This window comes from Pyricularia grisea (genome assembly GCF_004355905.1).
Source record: "Pyricularia grisea strain NI907 chromosome Unknown Pyricularia_grisea_NI907_Scaffold_2, whole genome shotgun sequence".
Classification (NCBI taxonomy): Eukaryota; Fungi; Ascomycota; class Sordariomycetes; order Magnaporthales; family Pyriculariaceae; genus Pyricularia; species Pyricularia grisea.
Genome location: NW_022156717.1, coordinates 5499120 through 5515740, shown reverse-complemented (window position 1 = coordinate 5515740; position 16621 = coordinate 5499120). Strand labels below are relative to the sequence as shown.

Genomic DNA, 16621 nt, shown 5'->3' with positions numbered 1-16621 from the left:
TGTTTAAGCAGCAATCCGTCGACGTGCAGTCAGCCCTGGAAGAGAATCCAACTTCATCCAACGGTCAAGCAAGTGCTGAAGATGGACATAAAATGGCAATGGGGCCCATACTCCATAGCCCAATAAGGTCTGGGGTAGAAAACGTATCGACCGGGGTGTTTGGCATAGAGCGGTGTGCAAGGAGCAAATCACCACCAGCAATACCACACCATCCTGTCGTCACACGCGGGATAGCGTGTCCAGCCTTTCCATCAGCTACGAGCCACGCAAACTGCACACCAGGAATTCTTCAAGCATTCAGAAGAGATCGTGTGCGATATGCCAAGAAAAGCCTATACCTTTTGAAAGCGTCTCTTGAAAGGCAGATAGATGCTTAGTGGAATGGAATCATGGCCTTATGGGCACTGGAATGTCGTCTGATGATGGAGCCTAAAAGCAACGACAGTAGCTTTTTGAGGGATGTGCCGGATATTGACCCCAACCAGTGCAAACTCAAGATTATCTACCCTTTTCTCTTGTTCGCTGCTGAAATTTGTGGGTGCCGTCATCGTCGTACAGACGAGTGCTGCCGGAGGCCAATCAACTTCGCCACTGTGCATAGGAATGATCTAGATGACCTTAGCAGGTTGCCTAACTACCCAAACATCTAAAGGCAACAAATAACAATCCTTCCGTTGACAAACAACTTAATTACTCCGTATCTGAATGACGAAAGTAACTTGCAAAAAAGATCAAAGCTGTATCGTCGCTGTCTATTTACCCACTTTTAATCAACACGAGTGGGCTCCGACGCTGCAACTCTAGCTTTCACTTCCCTTTTTGACAGCCGGCGCTGTCAACCTGGGAACCATCTTCAGTCGAGACCTTGACATCTCTCAACTCCAAGCCTAACCTCACCTGGCTGAGCTTAACAGATCTCGCCATCACCCAAAACCCCCTGCAGACTCAATCTTCTCTCATTTTCCCAGGAGATTTACATGACTTGCTTTTTCTTTTGCTATTTTTTTGGTTCCCCTTGGACATCTTGGCGCACTACGGCTTGGGTAGAGACCGCCCTATCAATCCACCAAACAACATCACATCTCAACGGGCTACATCATCATACCAAACTAGCAGATAGCACATAGTTGCACACTCTGGTTGTAAGGAACAAAGACTTCCAGCAGTTTCCCCAAGGCTCACAAGTACTGCGGCCCCGGATACGGATTGGTTTGTTCATTTGTTTGCTTTTTCTTTTTTCCCCCGATTCCTTTACCCGGTTTCAAAATCCTTGTTACCGTTACCCTCTACTTACTTCTCGACTCTCTTATCGCATTCCGAACCATTCTCCCTCGTGTTATACTGCATTTATTCCTACACACTACACACAAATCGATCACAGAATACGGAGTATTTAGATTCTTGGGCTTCCATACCTGACGTTCTTCTAACTTACCCGTTTCCCCCCGCCATCACCACTTCGCAAGTAAACCCCAGACATCATTCATCTCTGGTTTTTTTGCTTTAGATCCATTTCATCTCTTCCTTGCCATTTTACTTCTCACAAGCGATACCCGTCTCTTCTCAGATACCCACTAGAAACTCTTGACTAATACGATTAATACTGCACAGACACACTTTCACCCACTCACTTCTATACCATTTTTAAACCACTGGCCACATCCAGCTGAACATTGTCATGTCGGACTCAAATCGTGGTCGTGGCCGAGGCCGCGGTGACGGAGGCTTCCGTGGTGATCGTGGCGGTAATCGTGGTCGAGGAGGTGGTGACCGTGGAGGTGACCGTGGTCGAGGAGGTAGCTCCTCCCGTGGCGACCGAGGTGGCTTCCGTGGTGATCGTGGTGGTGGTTTTCGTGGCGATCGAGGCGGCCGAGGCGGTGGTGGATTCCGGGGCGGCCGAGGCGGATTTCAAGACGCAGGCCCATCAGTCTACAAGTAAGTCAGATGATTCTTTTCAACTGCTCTCGCGTTGTTGTCGCTGTCTCATCATGACTAGCTGCTGACAACATTCAAAAGGCCAGCAGGTGGTGTCCCGGTCCCGGACAAATCCGTCACAGCACTGGAAGACAAATGGGCTCAGAGCGCGAATAGTATTAGCATTACTGAGCTCACAGAGCGAGCGGGAAAGCTGGGCATCACCTCTTCAACGCTTGACGCGACACAGGCTACGGCCATTCTTCCGCAGCGGCCTGCATACGGCACGACTGGCACACCAGTGATTCTTTGGGCAAACTACTTTAGCATGACCGTCAAGTCGCAAACTCTTTTTAAATACGCCTTAAAGGTCAAACGGTCCGGATCTGACGAAGATATTGTCGGCAAGTTGCTGCGAGTTATCGTTCGCAAGGCCCTGGACCAAGTTGCGGTCCAGAATCCGAAAAACAAGATCGTATCCGAGTTTAAAGCCAAGGTTGTGTCGCAGGGAAAACTCACTCTTCCACCCGGCGGCGGTCCTGTATTGGTCGAGCATACAGGCAGAAAACGAGCTGAGGAGTACCAAGTCACATTCAGTCCACCCGAGGACATCGACGTGGCCAAACTAGTCGAGTGGCTGAAAACCATGAACGACAGGTTGGACGATATTGTACCGACTTTTCCCAAATTCGCGTCTACTATTGATGCCATCGGTATCATCATGGGCCATTACGCTCGCACTTCGAACGGGGTGGTGCCCCTTGGTGCCTCAAGCGCGAGGTTCTTCCCTTCGGAGGCTAATAGACTAAGGGAGTTTGCTCAACTGTCGGCAATGAAGAACCTTGTGCGGGGTTATTTCTCGAGTGCCCGCCCGGCCACTGGGCGTCTCCTTTTGAACGTCAACGTTACACATGCAGTCTTCCAGCGCTCCGGAAATGCCATGGAACTGATCAAGGCGCTCTTGAACGAGTGCCGAGTTAGGGATCTCAGGTCTCCTGCTCTCCGAGCGGCATCAAGGAAGATTGCCAAGTTGAAGATCGAAGTAACCCTATTCGATGCGAAAGGAAAGGAGTGCGGAGTCTCAGAACGGTCGATTTTGGAGCTATCTCGGACGACTGCCAGTACTACCATGTTCAAACTCGAGAAGCCTAAGGATGCTCCCGCAGAGACATGGGCAGATGGCTCGGCGATCCAGTACGGTGGCAACATCAGTGTTGCGGAATACTACCGCAAAAGTAAGTGCAACTCGAGGCTTTTTTTTTTTCTTTCTTTAATCCTCGCCCGGAAATCGTTTGCTAACACTGATTCACAGAGTTCAAGCAGACGGTGGATGATCGTTTACCGCTAATTGTCACCGGGGGCCGCAAACGGAAGCTTTATTTCCCCTCCGAATTCTGCCGCATCCTACCTGACCAGTGTAGCAATGGCAAGCTCTCAGCTGGCGAAGCTTCTGCCATGATCAATTTTGCGTGCCGACCTCCAGCACGAAATGCGGAATCGATAGTCAAGGTTGGCGCCGAGACCCTCGGAATCTCAGGGGCTGTCAACGAGATTCTGAAAGCCTTTGGAATCACTGTCGACGCCAACTTGATCACGGTTCAAGGCCGGGTTTTAACAGCTCCTACGCTTGCGTATCTTAATAAGACCAACAAAAGCCAAACTGTTACCGTTCGAGATGGATCCTGGAATCTGCGTGACCTCAAGGTCGTTAAAGGGGGTACAGTTACTTCCTGGGGCTGTCTCACCATTGTTGACCCGAACGACCAATATGGCAAAGTCAGCTTCAACGACGTTCAGGTTACCATGTCGGCCTTTGTCCAGTTTTTGAACCAGAATATGGGTATCCGGATCCCTGGACTCACCAATACTGCCGCTCAACTGAAAACCTGTCAGTTCCAGGAGGGTGACGAGTACAAAACCATTAAGCAAGGATTTGACCAGTTGAGGGCCCTTAAACCTATGATGGTGTTTGTAATCCTGCCAGATTCGAAGGATCCCGCTGTGTACAGTGCAGTAAAGCGCATTGCCGACATCGACTTGGGTGTTCACACAGTCTGTATGGTTCGCAAGAACCTCTTTAAAAACGGACCAGGTCAAAATCCCCAATACTACGCCAACGTCGGTCTCAAGGTGAACCTTAAGGGTGGCGGGATCAATCATAAACTCAGCCAAGACATCCCGGTGAGCAAAGGGGGCAAGGCTATGTTTGTTGGCTGGGACGTAATCCACCCTACAAACCTCGGTGTCGATAAAGACTCTGGTCTTCCCAGTGTCGTCGGCCTCGTTTCGAGCATCGACGAGCATCTTGCCCAGTGGCCGGCTGTGGCTTGGGCCCAAAAGGGTGGTCAGGAGATGGCAGACAACCGTCTTGAGGAGCGGTTCAGTTCGCGCCTTGTTCTTTGGCAAAAGCACAACCAGGGTCGACTGCCGGAACGAATCATCATCTTCCGCGACGGAGTCTCCGAAGGCCAGTTTGCGACGGTAGAAAACACCGAACTTCCGCTTGTCCGCAAGGCGTGTGCCAAGGTTTACGGCAACAAGCCGAAGCCCAAGATCACCATCGTGGTTTCCGTAAAGCGGCATCAAACCCGCTTCTACCCCACCGACGAGAAAGACATGTCCCGTTCGATGAACAACAAGTCCGGCACCGTCGTCGACCGCGGTGTCACCGTCGCTCGGTACTGGGACTTTTTCCTGCAGTCGCACGACGCGCTGAAGGGAACCGCCAGGCCTGCTCGGTACACCGTGATCCACAACGAGATCTTCCCTACCGTCAAGGGCGCCAACGCGGCCGACGAGCTCGAGAGGCTGACGCACAGCCTGTCATTCCTGTTCGGTCGCGCCACCAAGGCCGTGTCGATTTGTCCTCCAGCCTACTATGCCGACATTGTCTGCACACGCCACCGGGCACACCTCGGTGAGCTCTTCGACTCGGTCATCTCGGGTGGTAGCGTCGTCAGCGGCCAGACGGGCACCAGCGCCTCAAGCAACAACGAGCAGCAGATCCTGGCCAGGGCGGATGCGCTGAATGTTCACCGGAACCTGGTCGACAGCATGTACTGGATTTGAAGGAGGTCGGACTGGGGTATTTGTGGTCATTGAAAAAAAAAACCTCGGAAACTGGTTTTATAATAAATATATGAGAAAAGGGTTATAGTCTTGGTCGCTACAAAGGACTGGGGGCTAAGTGCTTTTTTGAGCGAGACTGCTACGATTTCATATTTCATTATCTTTTGGTTGTCTTCTTAATTTAACACGGGCGGGCTGAACTTTCCATTGTACGGCAGGATGTTTATTTGTCTAGTGTCCTGTACTGAATTGCTTATTTACACTAAAAAAAAAAAAGAAAGAAAGAAAAAAATGAACAAGAAGAAAAGAAACCAGTAACAACAGCTGGTTACCTTGCTTGGGCTTTCACTGGGAGCACGACAAGAGATAACTAGGAAGCCCACAAAATGCTGCGCAGAGGAATAATACTTTGACGCTTCAGTGTATCCAATGCTGATAAATACTGATTTTCAGTGATTTGTAAAGGAATGGGATGGTTACGAAATTGGGAAATCGAGCTCTGTTAAAGTTCAGAATAAAAAGGGCCGGTGGGATGCTTGTGGACGCTTACACTCCGAATTAGTAAAGGAATGACGTGGCGTCTGTACCTACCTACCTACCTAGGTATCTATCTAGAACTATCTAGTTTTGTTAGCAGGCAAAGCATTATAATACCTTACCTGTATACAACCTGAGATTATTGAAAAAATTGCAACCTATCAACCCCCTTAAGCTTTCTTTTATATTGCATATCATCATACAAGCAAGCAGACCATACCCAATCCTGACTGAGTTACTCCCTAGTCCTTTATAATTTGACAAGAACCCAAAAACAATGGCCTGCCGTTATTACCCCGCCACATCAAGTTACCCGTCCCCGCTCAAGGGGTTCGAGAACCTCCCGCCGTTGTCAGAGGAAAAGAATGAGGACGGTAAAAGTATTAAGAATGAGCAAACTGGCGTTCTTAGCAAAGCATATGAGGAGTTTGTTGATCCGTTGGACAGGGGAAGGAGGGGAGGGTTGTGAGTCGAAGTTTCCCCGCACACATGGCGACATTCACCCAGCAGCTTGTGGTGAGTGACGTTATACTGACAAGAGTGATAAAAAAATCAGCGATGTGCATATCTACTACTTCCACACCTCGGAAGACCAAACTAAATATGCCAAGGAGTTATACGAGCGGATCCGGCGGGAATGTAGGTATTTGAGTACAGTGCAGTTTGCATGTCACCAATCATAACCCACTTCAAACCTGGCCTTGGCGTATCACACCTTCAGTACAACCGACTAACAAACACCACTCTCACAAAAAGTCCCTGAGCTACGGATCTACAGGTTCTGGGACAGGCCCATCGGCCCGCACCCCTTGGCCATGTTCGAGGTGAACCTGTTCACGCCGGCCCAGTTCGGCGCCTTTGTGGCCTGGCTTGCCGTCTGGCGCGGCCCGCTCTCGGCCCTGATCCACCCAAACTTCGTCGCCGGCCCCGGCGAGAACCAGATCGAGGTCGAGCGCAGGGACCACAGCCAGCGAGCCATCTGGATGGGGGAGAAGGTTCCTCTTGATCTGGACTTGTTCGCCAAGATGGCTAAATGGAAGGCTTCTGGGGGAAACGCGTAGGGTTGATAGATGGAGCAAGTCGTGGACATACATACCTAAGGTAGTAGCTAGCATTCCTGGTTTGCGTGCAATCGAACATTATTTAATTTCATCCAGTTATGTTGTGCCACTTTTAAGTCTTCCAAGAAATTATAGACCAATTGAATCAAATGAATTTTTGGCGATTTTAGTAGGATGCGGATGCTCCAGCGCACGATAGCCAAGACCCCGCATTTGATACTCAGGGACCCCTGCAGATAATTTTTTATCGATAAGAATCGCCTGGGAAAATTTCCTCTCCGCCCTGACTTTTTGGCGAGAAGCGAAAAGAGCTTCGTGTGGTGCCGTTGTATTACATTTCAAGGACTCCTGGTAGAGAAGATCCGCACTCCGCCGAGATTCCACCAGAAAAACAATCGTCAAGATGGGTGTCGGCCGTCGCATGAAGAAGCAGGGCATGCCCGAGGCCTTGTCCGAGGAACATTTTGCCAACCTCAAGCGCAAAAAGGGTCTTCCCGTAGACGATGCCCCTGCCGCCGACGCACCGACGAGCAAGAAGCGGAGGACTTCCAAGAAGGGAGACCAATCGCCCAAGACACCGGCGAAAGGGAAAATCAATGCAAAGAACGCCGGCTCGACGCCGGCGGCAAAGAAGGCCAACGGCGCAAAAATAGCGAGCCCAGCCTCCACCAAGACCGCCAAGAAGTCTGGCAAGTCAAAGTCAAAGGCTGCTCTCGACTCGGACGATGACCCCGTAGACGATGAAGATGACGAGATCGAATCTCTCGGCGACCTCGACCTGGAGGATGACGAGCTCGGTGGCGCCAAGCTGAGAGACGACTTCCTCGACGACGATGATGATTCCGTCTTTGACTCGGACGAAGAAGCAGGGAAGAAGCAGAAGTTTGTCTTCTCCGAGGACGAGGATGACGACTCTGACAGGGAGGAAAGGCTGACTGCGGCCAACATCGAGGGTCTGTCGAGGGTATTGGACAAGCAGTTGGAGGAAGAGGCTGCCGAGAACGAGGAAGAAATGCGCGAGGATGCCCTCCAAACCAACATTGTCGACGACAAGCCGCATGTTCTCGAGTCCGACGACGATGAGGTTATGCCCAAGGCCAAAGCGCTGCTGGCACCTGACCTTCAGATGCTGCGCACCAGGATAACAGATACTGTCCGCGTACTGGAGGACTTTGCAAACCTGTCCGAGGAGGGGCGGAGTCGTGCAGAGTACAGCAACCAGCTACTCAAGGACATCTGCGCCTACTATGGTTACAGCGAATATCTTGCCCAGAAGCTGATGGATCTTTTCCCCGCCCGTGAGGCCTTTGCCTTTTTCGAGGCCAACGAGACGCCCCGTCCGGTGGTCATCCGTACCAACACTCTACGGACCAGCCGTCGCGATCTTGCTCAGGCACTGGTTAACCGTGGCGTCACTCTGGAGCCCGTCGGAAAGTGGTCCAAGGTTGGACTGCAGATCTTTGACTCCAATGTCCCGCTTGGTGCTACACCAGAGTACCTGGGTGGTCACTACATTCTGCAGGCAGCATCCTCATTCCTCCCCGTCATGGCTCTATGCCCTCAGGAGAACGAGCGTGTTCTGGATATGTCTGCTGCCCCCGGAGGAAAAACGACACACTGCGCAGCGCTTATGAAGAACACAGGCGTCATAATCGCCAACGATCCCAACAAGGCCCGTTCCAAGGGTCTTATCGGAAACATTCACCGCTTGGGTGTCAAAAACTCGATAGTATGCAACTATGACGCCCGTGAGATTCCGAATCTGATTGGCGGCTTCGACCGAGTCCTGCTCGACGCGCCGTGTTCTGGTACTGGCGTTATATCCAAGGATCCTAGCGTTAAGACGAACAAGACGGAGAAGGATTTCATGCAGCTGCCACATGTGCAGAAACAACTGTTGCTGGCGGCTATAGATGCCACCAAGGTCGGGGGTTACATCGTCTATTCGACATGTAGTGTCACGGTTGAGGAAAAGTATGTTTGATCACTCCCTTTATCATTGAGCATCGGTTAAAAGACAAATCTTGCTAACCCGAAATAATCACACTTTCAGTGAGCAAGTTGTCAACTACGCCCTGTCGAGGCGATCAAACGTTGAGCTGCTGGAAACAGGACTTCCTTTCGGTAAAGAAGGATTCACAAGCTTCATGGGCAAGAAGTTTCACCCAAGCGTAAAGATGACCAGACGTTATTATCCCCATACGTGAGTTTCTTCTTTCTCTTTCTTTCTCCTGTTCCATTGCTATTTTTTGGCATATGAATAAAAGCTGAACCACAAGATTAGATACAACGTCGATGGTTTCTACGTCGCAAAGTTCAAGAAGACCGGCCCTACGCCAGCGAATGCTCGCGGTGGAGCAAGCAGCGGCGAGTTTGCTGCCAACTCGAATGGCTCCAAGACTGCCGCTGCTGGCGAGGATGATATGGAAGTTGACAAGACCCCCGTCGAGGAGACGGAAGAGGGTGCCAATGATGAGTTTGGTGGATTCGATGACGACGGAGATAAGGAATATATGGAACGGGCCAAGAGAAATGCAATGAGGAGAAGAGGTCTGGACCCCAAGGCATTGGATCGGCCCAAGAAGGCAAAGAAAGCATAATGAAGGTGTCAGCTCATCTCCGTTTTTCTACGTCTGTATATTTCTCACAAAAAGAGCCTTGACAAAAAACAAGACAGTACAACCTCTCGAATTAATGAACCCCGCGGGGGGTTTTGATCGCAAGACCAATCGCTTTCTGTGCCGATTGTATGCACCCGTCATCTAATATTTTAAGTTGTGTGATTCCTCCCAACATTCAAAGCTTCCACAAATATTGTTGGGCATCGCACGGCCAAAGCACATAGTACCAGACGACGCCTCTTTCCCGGTTGCTGGATTTATTGACCTCACCCCGCAGTTAGATGGACTAAAGTTGACGCGCAGGACCTAGAAGGTCATTATGTCTCGTAGATCAGGGAGGGTGGCAGGGTATAAAGCCGACAACCTACATAAGGGGTACCTAAGGAGGTAAGGTAGGTAGGTACCTAGGTACCTAATCGGATAAGATATGATAGCTGAAACAATAAACACGTCGATTTTGTGTGGCACGTCACGGGTAGAACAACCCAAGTTTGCACTACGTAATACCTAGAACAAAAGCCGTTTATTTTACTTTGTAGATATTAATATTAACGTTCATGCATTGCCGACTACCGCAATTGGCAGGATATTTATTTCCTTTTTATCCCGCATAACCGCCATGATAGAAATTGACAACGCCACTAAGCGGATGGAGACGCCAGAAAATAAAGCCTACAAAATAAGAAAAAAAAAAGAAAAAAAAAAAAACAGAAAGAGCACCAATTTTTACTCCATCATAGAACATAGATCCATTTTTCGGGCGACCTAGGTGGCTAACCTACCTACATAAACGAGATAAGTAATCGCTGTCAAGGCGGAAAATAGTAATCAAGGCACAGTACGGGTAGAACCGGCGCTGCTCCAGTATCATTGCCCCGCCAAAACAGCAGCAACGAGAAGGTGTTACACGAATAACCTACTGAGGTAGGGAGGTAAGATACAAGTAGATGCTGGGCAAGCGCCGGGGCAGCGGATGTTTTGGTTCCTTTGGCCTACAGTCCCCCCCTCTCCCCACAATGACCCAACACTCGCAGAAGCTCAAGGGTTGTCCTAACCAGGGGGGGCAAAATCTCATCTTTTTCTGCGATATCAATCAATCCCATCCCATCCATCAATCATCCCATGCCCCACCTCCTTGCGTTCTCGGCATTTTACGAGCGTTTGCTAAAAACTAATAGGTAGTACATTCTTTTTCGTTCCTGGTGGTGGGTTTTTCTTAGCCTCGCTCATAATCAAATTCCTCTCTTATCCCCCAAGCCACAGTAGTGCTTTTTTAGTCTGTCTAAAGATTCATATTCTTTTTTTTTTTTTCTGTTCTCCCTCCCCCCGAACCTTGTGCGCTCGCGATCTCGATGAGTTGAGGTGGTGGAAAGGCTTTAAGCGCAGCCCTCCACCCCATACCCTGGGAGCCCTCAAAAAAACACGCCCACATCGCAAATCGAAACTTCGAGTCCGTCGTCAGTCGGCAACACGGGGCCCAGAACCACTATCTCTGAGCAAACCCCCCGAAACAAACTGTCGCGATGGCTACAAACGGTCCGGCCACCAAAATAGGTGCGCCAATGCCAGACAAGGACCTCGAAAAGAAGCCCATGGAGTTGTACCCTATGGTGCCCTGGAAGTACGACACTCTCCTATGGGTCATGTCGATTATTGCGGATCTGTTTTTCCGTGAGATACACCCACGAAGTTCTTGGAAGATACCAAAGCATGGACCTATACTGTTTGTCGCGGCACCTCATGCGAACCAGGTCAGTACATTGTTTATATGCGCTCCGTCATGCTACGTCGTGGCTTATTCTCGAAACAATCACGTCTGAGATGCATATTTTCCCCCCCCCCCTGGGCCGGATTTGCTGACATGTGATTGCCCCCCTTGTTCGCGTGGGTCATCCACAAACAGTTCGTCGACGCTCTCGTACTACAAAAGACCCTCAAGAAAGAAGCCGGTCGCCGCGTGTCGCTCCTAATTGCGCAAAAGTCCATTCATGGCTTCATCGGCTGGGCCTCGCGCCAGGTCGGCTGTGTGCCGGTCGGCCGTGCTCAGGACGCCGCGAGGCCTGCCAGTGGCACGATATACCTACCGAACCCCATATACGACCCTACACTGATTCGCGGCGTCGGGACAAAGTTCGATATTGAAGCCGAGGTCGGCGGTAGCCTCTTCCTTCCATCTGTAAAAGGGCAGACGGGCTCTCACGTAGAGATTGCTGAGATCATTAGCTCCGAAGAACTGCGCATCAAGCGTGCGCTCAAGGGAAAGCTGCCGATGGAGCAACTAACGGGAAGGGATGACGTTGACCAGGATGGCATCTTCAAGAACAAGGAGGTTAGGTCTCGAAAAGAGGGCTACCAAGGCACCAAGTACAAGCTTGCACCTCATATCGATCAGAGCAAAGTTTACGAGGCTGTATTCCAGCGCCTGCGGTCTGGAGGCTGCGTGGGCATCTTCCCGGAAGGTGGCAGCCACGACCGTACCGAGCTGCTACCCCTCAAACCCGGAGTGGCCATTATGGCTCTGGGTGCCATGGCTAATTACCCTGACGTTGGCGTCAAGATTGTGCCCGTGGGCATGAACTACTTCCACGCCCACAAATTTCGCTCTCGAGCAGTCGTCGAGTTTGGGAATGCTATCGAGGTAGACCCGGAGCTTGTGCACATGTACAAGAACAACCAGCGTCGTGAGGCTATCGGAACCTTGTTGGACACGGTCCACCAGGGCCTGTCGGCTGTCACTGTCTCGACCCCAGACTATGACACATTGATGCTGATACAGGCCGCCAGGCGACTGTACAACCCTACTGGCAAAAAGCTACCGTTGCCGGTGGTGGTGGAGCTGAACCGTAGGTTGGCGGTCGGCTATGAACGTTTCAAGGACGACGAGCGCGTCATAAAGGTGCGCGAGAGCGTCAAGAAATATAACAAGAATCTTCGTTACCTGGGGATTCGCGACCACCAGGTCCAGGTGACAAGGATGTCCTGGCACCGAGTCGTTCGCATTTTCTTGTATCGCATCCTGCAACTCGCCGTGTTTTTCGTCGCCACCTTTCCTGGTCTGGTCCTGTTTGGTCCCGTCTTCATTGTTGCCAAGGTTATCAGCATCAAGAAGGCGCGGTCGGCGCTCGCAGCATCAACCGTCAAGATCCAGGGTCGGGACGTCATGGCGACATGGAAGCTGTTGGTCTCGATGGCGTTCGCACCCATCATGTACCACGTGTACTGCTCCCTCCTAGCATGGAAGGTAGCTCGCGATGGCCTATGGGGATTAGTACCAGCCTGGATTGTCAGCCTCCCATGGTTCGTCCTTGTTGCCAGTATTTGGCTCATAGGGTGGCCGACCTTCATCTCCATTACATTCGCAGCCCTCCGATTCGGCGAGATTGGTATGGATGTGTTTAAATCGCTGCGCCCGTTACTGCTCTGCATGTTCCCTTCCTCCAAATACAACATGCAAAAACTCCAGGAGCAACGCGCCGAGCTAAGTGCAGAGGTCACGAACCTCATCAACACCCTGGGTCCTGAAATCTTTCCCGACTTTGCCCAGAGTCGCCTTATCAAAGCCTCAATGGATCAGCATGGCGCGCCGCTCTCGCCCACCCATACGAGGCAGCCCGACTCACCAACGCTTAAGCGCCGCTCGGACAGCGAGGTATCGTTCACGGGCCAGGCTTCACCAGGTTCTTCCCTGCACCACCCTACCAGCAGCAATGGTATCCAGCGCCGCAACACACAGTCCAGTCGCGCTATCCCGCGTAATGAGTCCTTTAGCAACATTGGAAAGGCTGGCATCTTTGCGACGCGGCCGCCATCTCGCAACCGCTCGCGCACCAGCAGTATGGGCGGCTTCAACGTTCAGGCATTCACCGCCCTTGACTCCCAAGAAGGGTTCGACGAGGCCAGTCGCAAGATTAGGGAGGCCATGCGTGAGCGTGGTGAGATGAGGCGGAGGAGGAGCGAGGCCAGAGGTATGATGATTGGAGGTAGCGAAGACGAGGAGGAGGAAGATAACGAGGAGGAGAATTCAAGCGATGGAAAGAAGAATGCGTAGGGAAGCAAAGAAAACCAAAGCGAAAAATGAAGGGATCGACCCGCTATGATAATGGACTAATAATCGGAGACAACCCAATTGTCAGCCAAGCGATGTCTAGGGGCGGAAAAAAAAAGGTATTGGAACTCATATTCCAAGGGAATGAATGTTATTTCATCCGGTGTCTCTCTTTCTTTTTAGGGTGGTATGGATCAATGTAAGCCGGTACAAGGCTTGCCTATATATAACACAGCGCGAACCAACAAAGGCAAAACTGCCTTTTTTTTTATGGTTGTTTATTTAGCACCTCGCCATTTGGCTTGCCATGTACTTTCCATGATGATCATCGGGGTCCTTCTAGTTCTAATGTGTACTGTTGTATATTTGAGGCGCCCTCGCTGTAGGTAAACAGGCAATTTTGCATGGGTGCATGACCACATCATCAGCGTGTGCAATGAGTTTTGCGCAATGAGTTCAAAGTTATTGATAAAAAGGAATCATTAAGTTGAAGATTGCAGCAATTTATTGCCTCTGTACAAACAAAATATGATCTAATTGCGCTGATGGAGACTGGTTTTTTTGTTCTTTTTTGGTTTGTTTTACCATTGAAAAAAAGGCAAGTCTCCTACCCTGACACCAAAAACGAGGGGAAAAAAGGGGAAAGATTGAAACCCCATATAACATATTTCAAACCCAAAAAAAAAAGAAGAAAAAAACATCATGCTGAACTGAGCACAGCAATTCGGGAATCGTTACTGAAAGCCAAATGTCCACCCATCAAGCCGTCGTACTGTCAAGAATCCACAATATATGTCCAATGCCGTTATGCTTGTGAGAATAGCCAACTTTCCATAAGCCCAAGCTATATGGGCCATCTGTCCGAGGGCGCCCAACGGCGGGATAATATCCAAAAAAAAAAAAAAAGAAAGAAAACAAGTGCCGAAATGGTAAATTTGACCAAGTAACAGGCACATGCTGTCTAAGCGGCAGAAGGACTCGGCTCTGCCTCCTTAGAGCTGCTGGTGCCGGAAAACTCGCCGTTGAACAAACCATGCTCCTCTATGTACCTGACAACGGGGTCTGGGATCAAGTACCGAATGCTGAGATTCTTCTTAAGGAACAGGCGAATCTTGGTTGAGCTGACGTCGTTCTGGATGACTTGTGGGATTACCCAGATGTTGTCCCTGTACCGCTGGAGACTTGCCAATGCTTCTTCAGTGTCAGTGCCCGAGCGCTCTACAATGAAGGCGCCAAATTTGGGACCAAGAATGACGTCGAGATCGCTGGGAGCCCAGAGGCCGGGTGTTGACATGGTCAGCACAAGGTCGCCACCGGCGAGAAGACAGATGCGTGCGCGTGTCCTCTTGTTCGGGTCATCTGCTGACTGAATGCCGCCCAGAACGGTGTTGATTTCGTGATCCAACTTTGCGAGGACCTGGGCTGTCGGAGTATAGGCGGGCTCGTTTGTCGTCGGGTCCCGAACCGAGGTCTCATACTCGTCGACCATTATCCAAGAGCTTGATGCTAGTGACAGCTTGCACATATTTATCCTGTGATGCGCCGGAGCGAGGCCAGCCTTCTTATATGCATCCGACACGGGGCTGAGTAGTCCAAAAAGAGTCAGCGACTACCATTGAAAATTATACCGTCAATTTCAGGAATCATACCTGATATAGCCACCGATGACCTCAAAGTTGGTGTTTAGGCTGCAGTGGTCTCCTGTTTTGTTTGTCAGCAGGTCCAGCGCCTCTTCATCGATGCCAAGTCCGGGGATCATTCTGCCTGGGAAACCCTGATGGCAAACTTGAACCAATTCAAATATAATTGAACGTACGAGCCATTTCAAACCTGTCAGGCAAGGAACAGTTAGCAACCATGAACCCAATATGGTTAGTAGAGTTGTTTTTACATACATCCTCAAGTGTAAGTATGTGATGGGCTATTAATAATTTAATGCGCGGCTGTTAGTTTATGGACGCCATCATCTTCTGCATAGTCAAATTGGACGGGCAAAGCTGTGCATAGGGTAGACTCCGAGGGGATAGCACGAACCGAGAACGACCCGCAGGCCACCTACGAGAACATGTCATGTTAGCAATCATCGCTTGCACAAAAAAAAAGACCGCCGCCAGTAAACACATGCGCGGTCCGCCTTCCAGTGATCTCATCGACCGCAGGCGGGCGGCACAACGGAACGGCTTGCTGCCTCCGAAATCGCGAGTGCGTGCGGGGACAGACACAAATATAAAACAAAAGTGGGGACTCGTCGCAGTTTTCCGGGTTTAGGCCGAGCAAATCACTTACCAGCACCAAAGGGGTCCTGTCATTTTGTGTCTGGCGAGTCCGAAGTTTGTCGACAGGAAATGTGTATCCCGGTGTCGGGGGCGGGAATTGAGGCGTGGAAGAGGTTGAGTTTGACATTGTGGCAGCCATAGTGTGGGGTTGTCGAGGCCGACCGTCGGTCGAATCGCAGTGACAGTAGTAGTAGAGACTCGTGACGAAGTTCAGTTGGCCGTAGTGGATGCCACTACACTAGTTTGTGAACCGATATGAAATGAAACTGGAAACGGATGAATAAAAAAAATGGAATAAAAGTAAAAATAAAAACTGGCTGCAAGCGATCGCGCCGTACGCTGGCGCAAAACAGAGTTGACTAGGTGGCCGACCGACCGCAGTACACGTCCAACAACCGGACAGTCTGTAGCGGCGGCGGCGGCGGCGGTAGTGGTTGGTCGGCGAGCGGCGAGCAAGCCGCTGATGTCAATTGTGGTAGTACAGACCGGTTAGGCGCCAAGGAAGCAGGAAGCCGGTTTCGTACCGACTTCAGTCACTGCTGGCGAAGACGAAAGACCAAAGGGGTGGTCTGGATTGCAGTCAAGACCCCTTAAATCGTGGCAAGAGCCGTAGCTCTTTGAACACAAAACGTCTGTCGATAGTTGTCGTGTGCAAATGAGGAATTGACAGAGCAAGCAGGCACGGGGGGTTAAGAGAGAATAGCGCGCGGTTTGACTTGAGAATGTTTTGGTACAGTCAGTGACTAGGTAAGTTGGGGGCAGTGGGGGGACAAGAGAGGTAAGTAGGTAAGCTTAGCAACTCAAGTAACTTTTGTGCATAAGGTACGGTACCACAAGTAACAGGCGTATCCAAGGTAAGGCAAAGCACGTCCAGAGGCGGAGTGGGTATTTAAGAACTGAGAGCGGGCCGGGTCGGGCGGTTTGTCGCTTCAGGCTTTAGCACGTATTATTTGTTGTTCAACAGAGGTGCTCAGGGCGGGGCGCAAGTCCGGCGGCTCTCTTTTCTTTCTTTTCTGTTTTTTTTTTTTTTGTTTCTTCAATCTTCAACAGACTCTTTGTTGAACAAACAAATGAAGTAGAGTAGTACGGCACAGCTCC

General features: G+C 50.6%; 5 protein-coding genes across 5 annotated transcripts; 4 read left to right on the top strand and 1 right to left on the bottom strand.

The window, feature by feature from the left end:
• Window positions 1–1678: 1678 nt before the first annotated feature.
• On the top strand, window positions 1679–5286 carry PgNI_04218 (uncharacterized protein; the record flags this gene model as incomplete). The annotated part of the gene is made up of 3 exons (XM_031124269.1): window positions 1679–1935; window positions 2017–3149; window positions 3227–5286. The coding sequence occupies 3 exons, from the start codon at window positions 1679–1681 to the stop codon at window positions 4981–4983; spliced, it is 3147 nt and encodes a 1048-aa protein (XP_030984445.1). The 3' UTR covers window positions 4984–5286.
• A 380-nt stretch (window positions 5287–5666) lies between these two features.
• On the top strand, window positions 5667–6672 carry PgNI_04217 (uncharacterized protein). Its single transcript, XM_031124268.1, has 3 exons — window positions 5667–5985; window positions 6077–6159; window positions 6277–6672. Exons 1-3 carry the CDS (start codon window positions 5798–5800, stop codon window positions 6579–6581), a joined length of 576 nt encoding a protein of 191 aa, XP_030984441.1. The 5' UTR covers window positions 5667–5797; the 3' UTR covers window positions 6582–6672.
• Window positions 6673–6913: 241 nt separating this feature from the next.
• On the top strand, window positions 6914–9613 carry PgNI_04216 (uncharacterized protein). Its single transcript, XM_031124267.1, has 3 exons — window positions 6914–8555; window positions 8635–8784; window positions 8866–9613. Exons 1-3 carry the CDS (start codon window positions 6985–6987, stop codon window positions 9179–9181), a joined length of 2037 nt encoding a protein of 678 aa, XP_030984440.1. The 5' UTR covers window positions 6914–6984; the 3' UTR covers window positions 9182–9613.
• Window positions 9614–10481: 868 nt separating this feature from the next.
• PgNI_04215 (uncharacterized protein) lies at window positions 10482–13602 on the top strand. The gene is made up of 2 exons (XM_031124266.1): window positions 10482–10953; window positions 11106–13602. Exons 1-2 carry the CDS (start codon window positions 10726–10728, stop codon window positions 13248–13250), a joined length of 2373 nt encoding a protein of 790 aa, XP_030984443.1. The 5' UTR covers window positions 10482–10725; the 3' UTR covers window positions 13251–13602.
• A 524-nt stretch (window positions 13603–14126) lies between these two features.
• Window positions 14127–16236, bottom strand: PgNI_04214 (uncharacterized protein). Its single transcript, XM_031124265.1, has 6 exons — window positions 15534–16236; window positions 15282–15302; window positions 15143–15168; window positions 15064–15077; window positions 14897–14948; window positions 14127–14830 (listed from the first exon to the last, which is right to left on the bottom strand). Exons 1-6 carry the CDS (start codon window positions 15660–15662, stop codon window positions 14209–14211), a joined length of 864 nt encoding a protein of 287 aa, XP_030984442.1. The 5' UTR covers window positions 15663–16236; the 3' UTR covers window positions 14127–14208.
• Window positions 16237–16621: the final 385 nt, after the last annotated feature.

What these genes read in the sequence shown, in the direction of transcription:
- PgNI_04217 (XM_031124268.1), top strand. Translation starts at nt 5,798, where the DNA reads ATGGCCTGCCGTTATTACCCCGCCACATCAAGTTACCCGTCCCCGCTC. An exon ending in AGGGGAAGGAGGGGAGGGTT is followed by an intron (nt 5,986 to 6,076) that starts GTGAGTCGAAGT and finishes TAAAAAAATCAG; the next exon opens with CGATGTGCATATCTACTACT. An exon ending in CGAGCGGATCCGGCGGGAAT is followed by an intron (nt 6,160 to 6,276) that starts GTAGGTATTTGA and finishes TCTCACAAAAAG; the next exon opens with TCCCTGAGCTACGGATCTAC.
- PgNI_04215 (XM_031124266.1), top strand. Translation starts at nt 10,726, where the DNA reads ATGGCTACAAACGGTCCGGCCACCAAAATAGGTGCGCCAATGCCAGAC. An exon ending in CGGCACCTCATGCGAACCAG is followed by an intron (nt 10,954 to 11,105) that starts GTCAGTACATTG and finishes ATCCACAAACAG; the next exon opens with TTCGTCGACGCTCTCGTACT.
- PgNI_04216 (XM_031124267.1), top strand. Translation starts at nt 6,985, where the DNA reads ATGGGTGTCGGCCGTCGCATGAAGAAGCAGGGCATGCCCGAGGCCTTG. An exon ending in AGTGTCACGGTTGAGGAAAA is followed by an intron (nt 8,556 to 8,634) that starts GTATGTTTGATC and finishes TCACACTTTCAG; the next exon opens with TGAGCAAGTTGTCAACTACG. An exon ending in AGACGTTATTATCCCCATAC is followed by an intron (nt 8,785 to 8,865) that starts GTGAGTTTCTTC and finishes CCACAAGATTAG; the next exon opens with ATACAACGTCGATGGTTTCT.
- PgNI_04214 (XM_031124265.1), bottom strand. Translation starts at nt 15,662, where the DNA reads ATGGCTGCCACAATGTCAAACTCAACCTCTTCCACGCCTCAATTCCCG. An exon ending in TGGCCTGCGGGTCGTTCTCG is followed by an intron (nt 15,169 to 15,281) that starts GTTCGTGCTATC and finishes AATTATTAATAG; the next exon opens with CCCATCACATACTTACACTT. An exon ending in GTCATCGGTGGCTATATCAG is followed by an intron (nt 14,831 to 14,896) that starts GTATGATTCCTG and finishes TGGACTACTCAG; the next exon opens with CCCCGTGTCGGATGCATATA.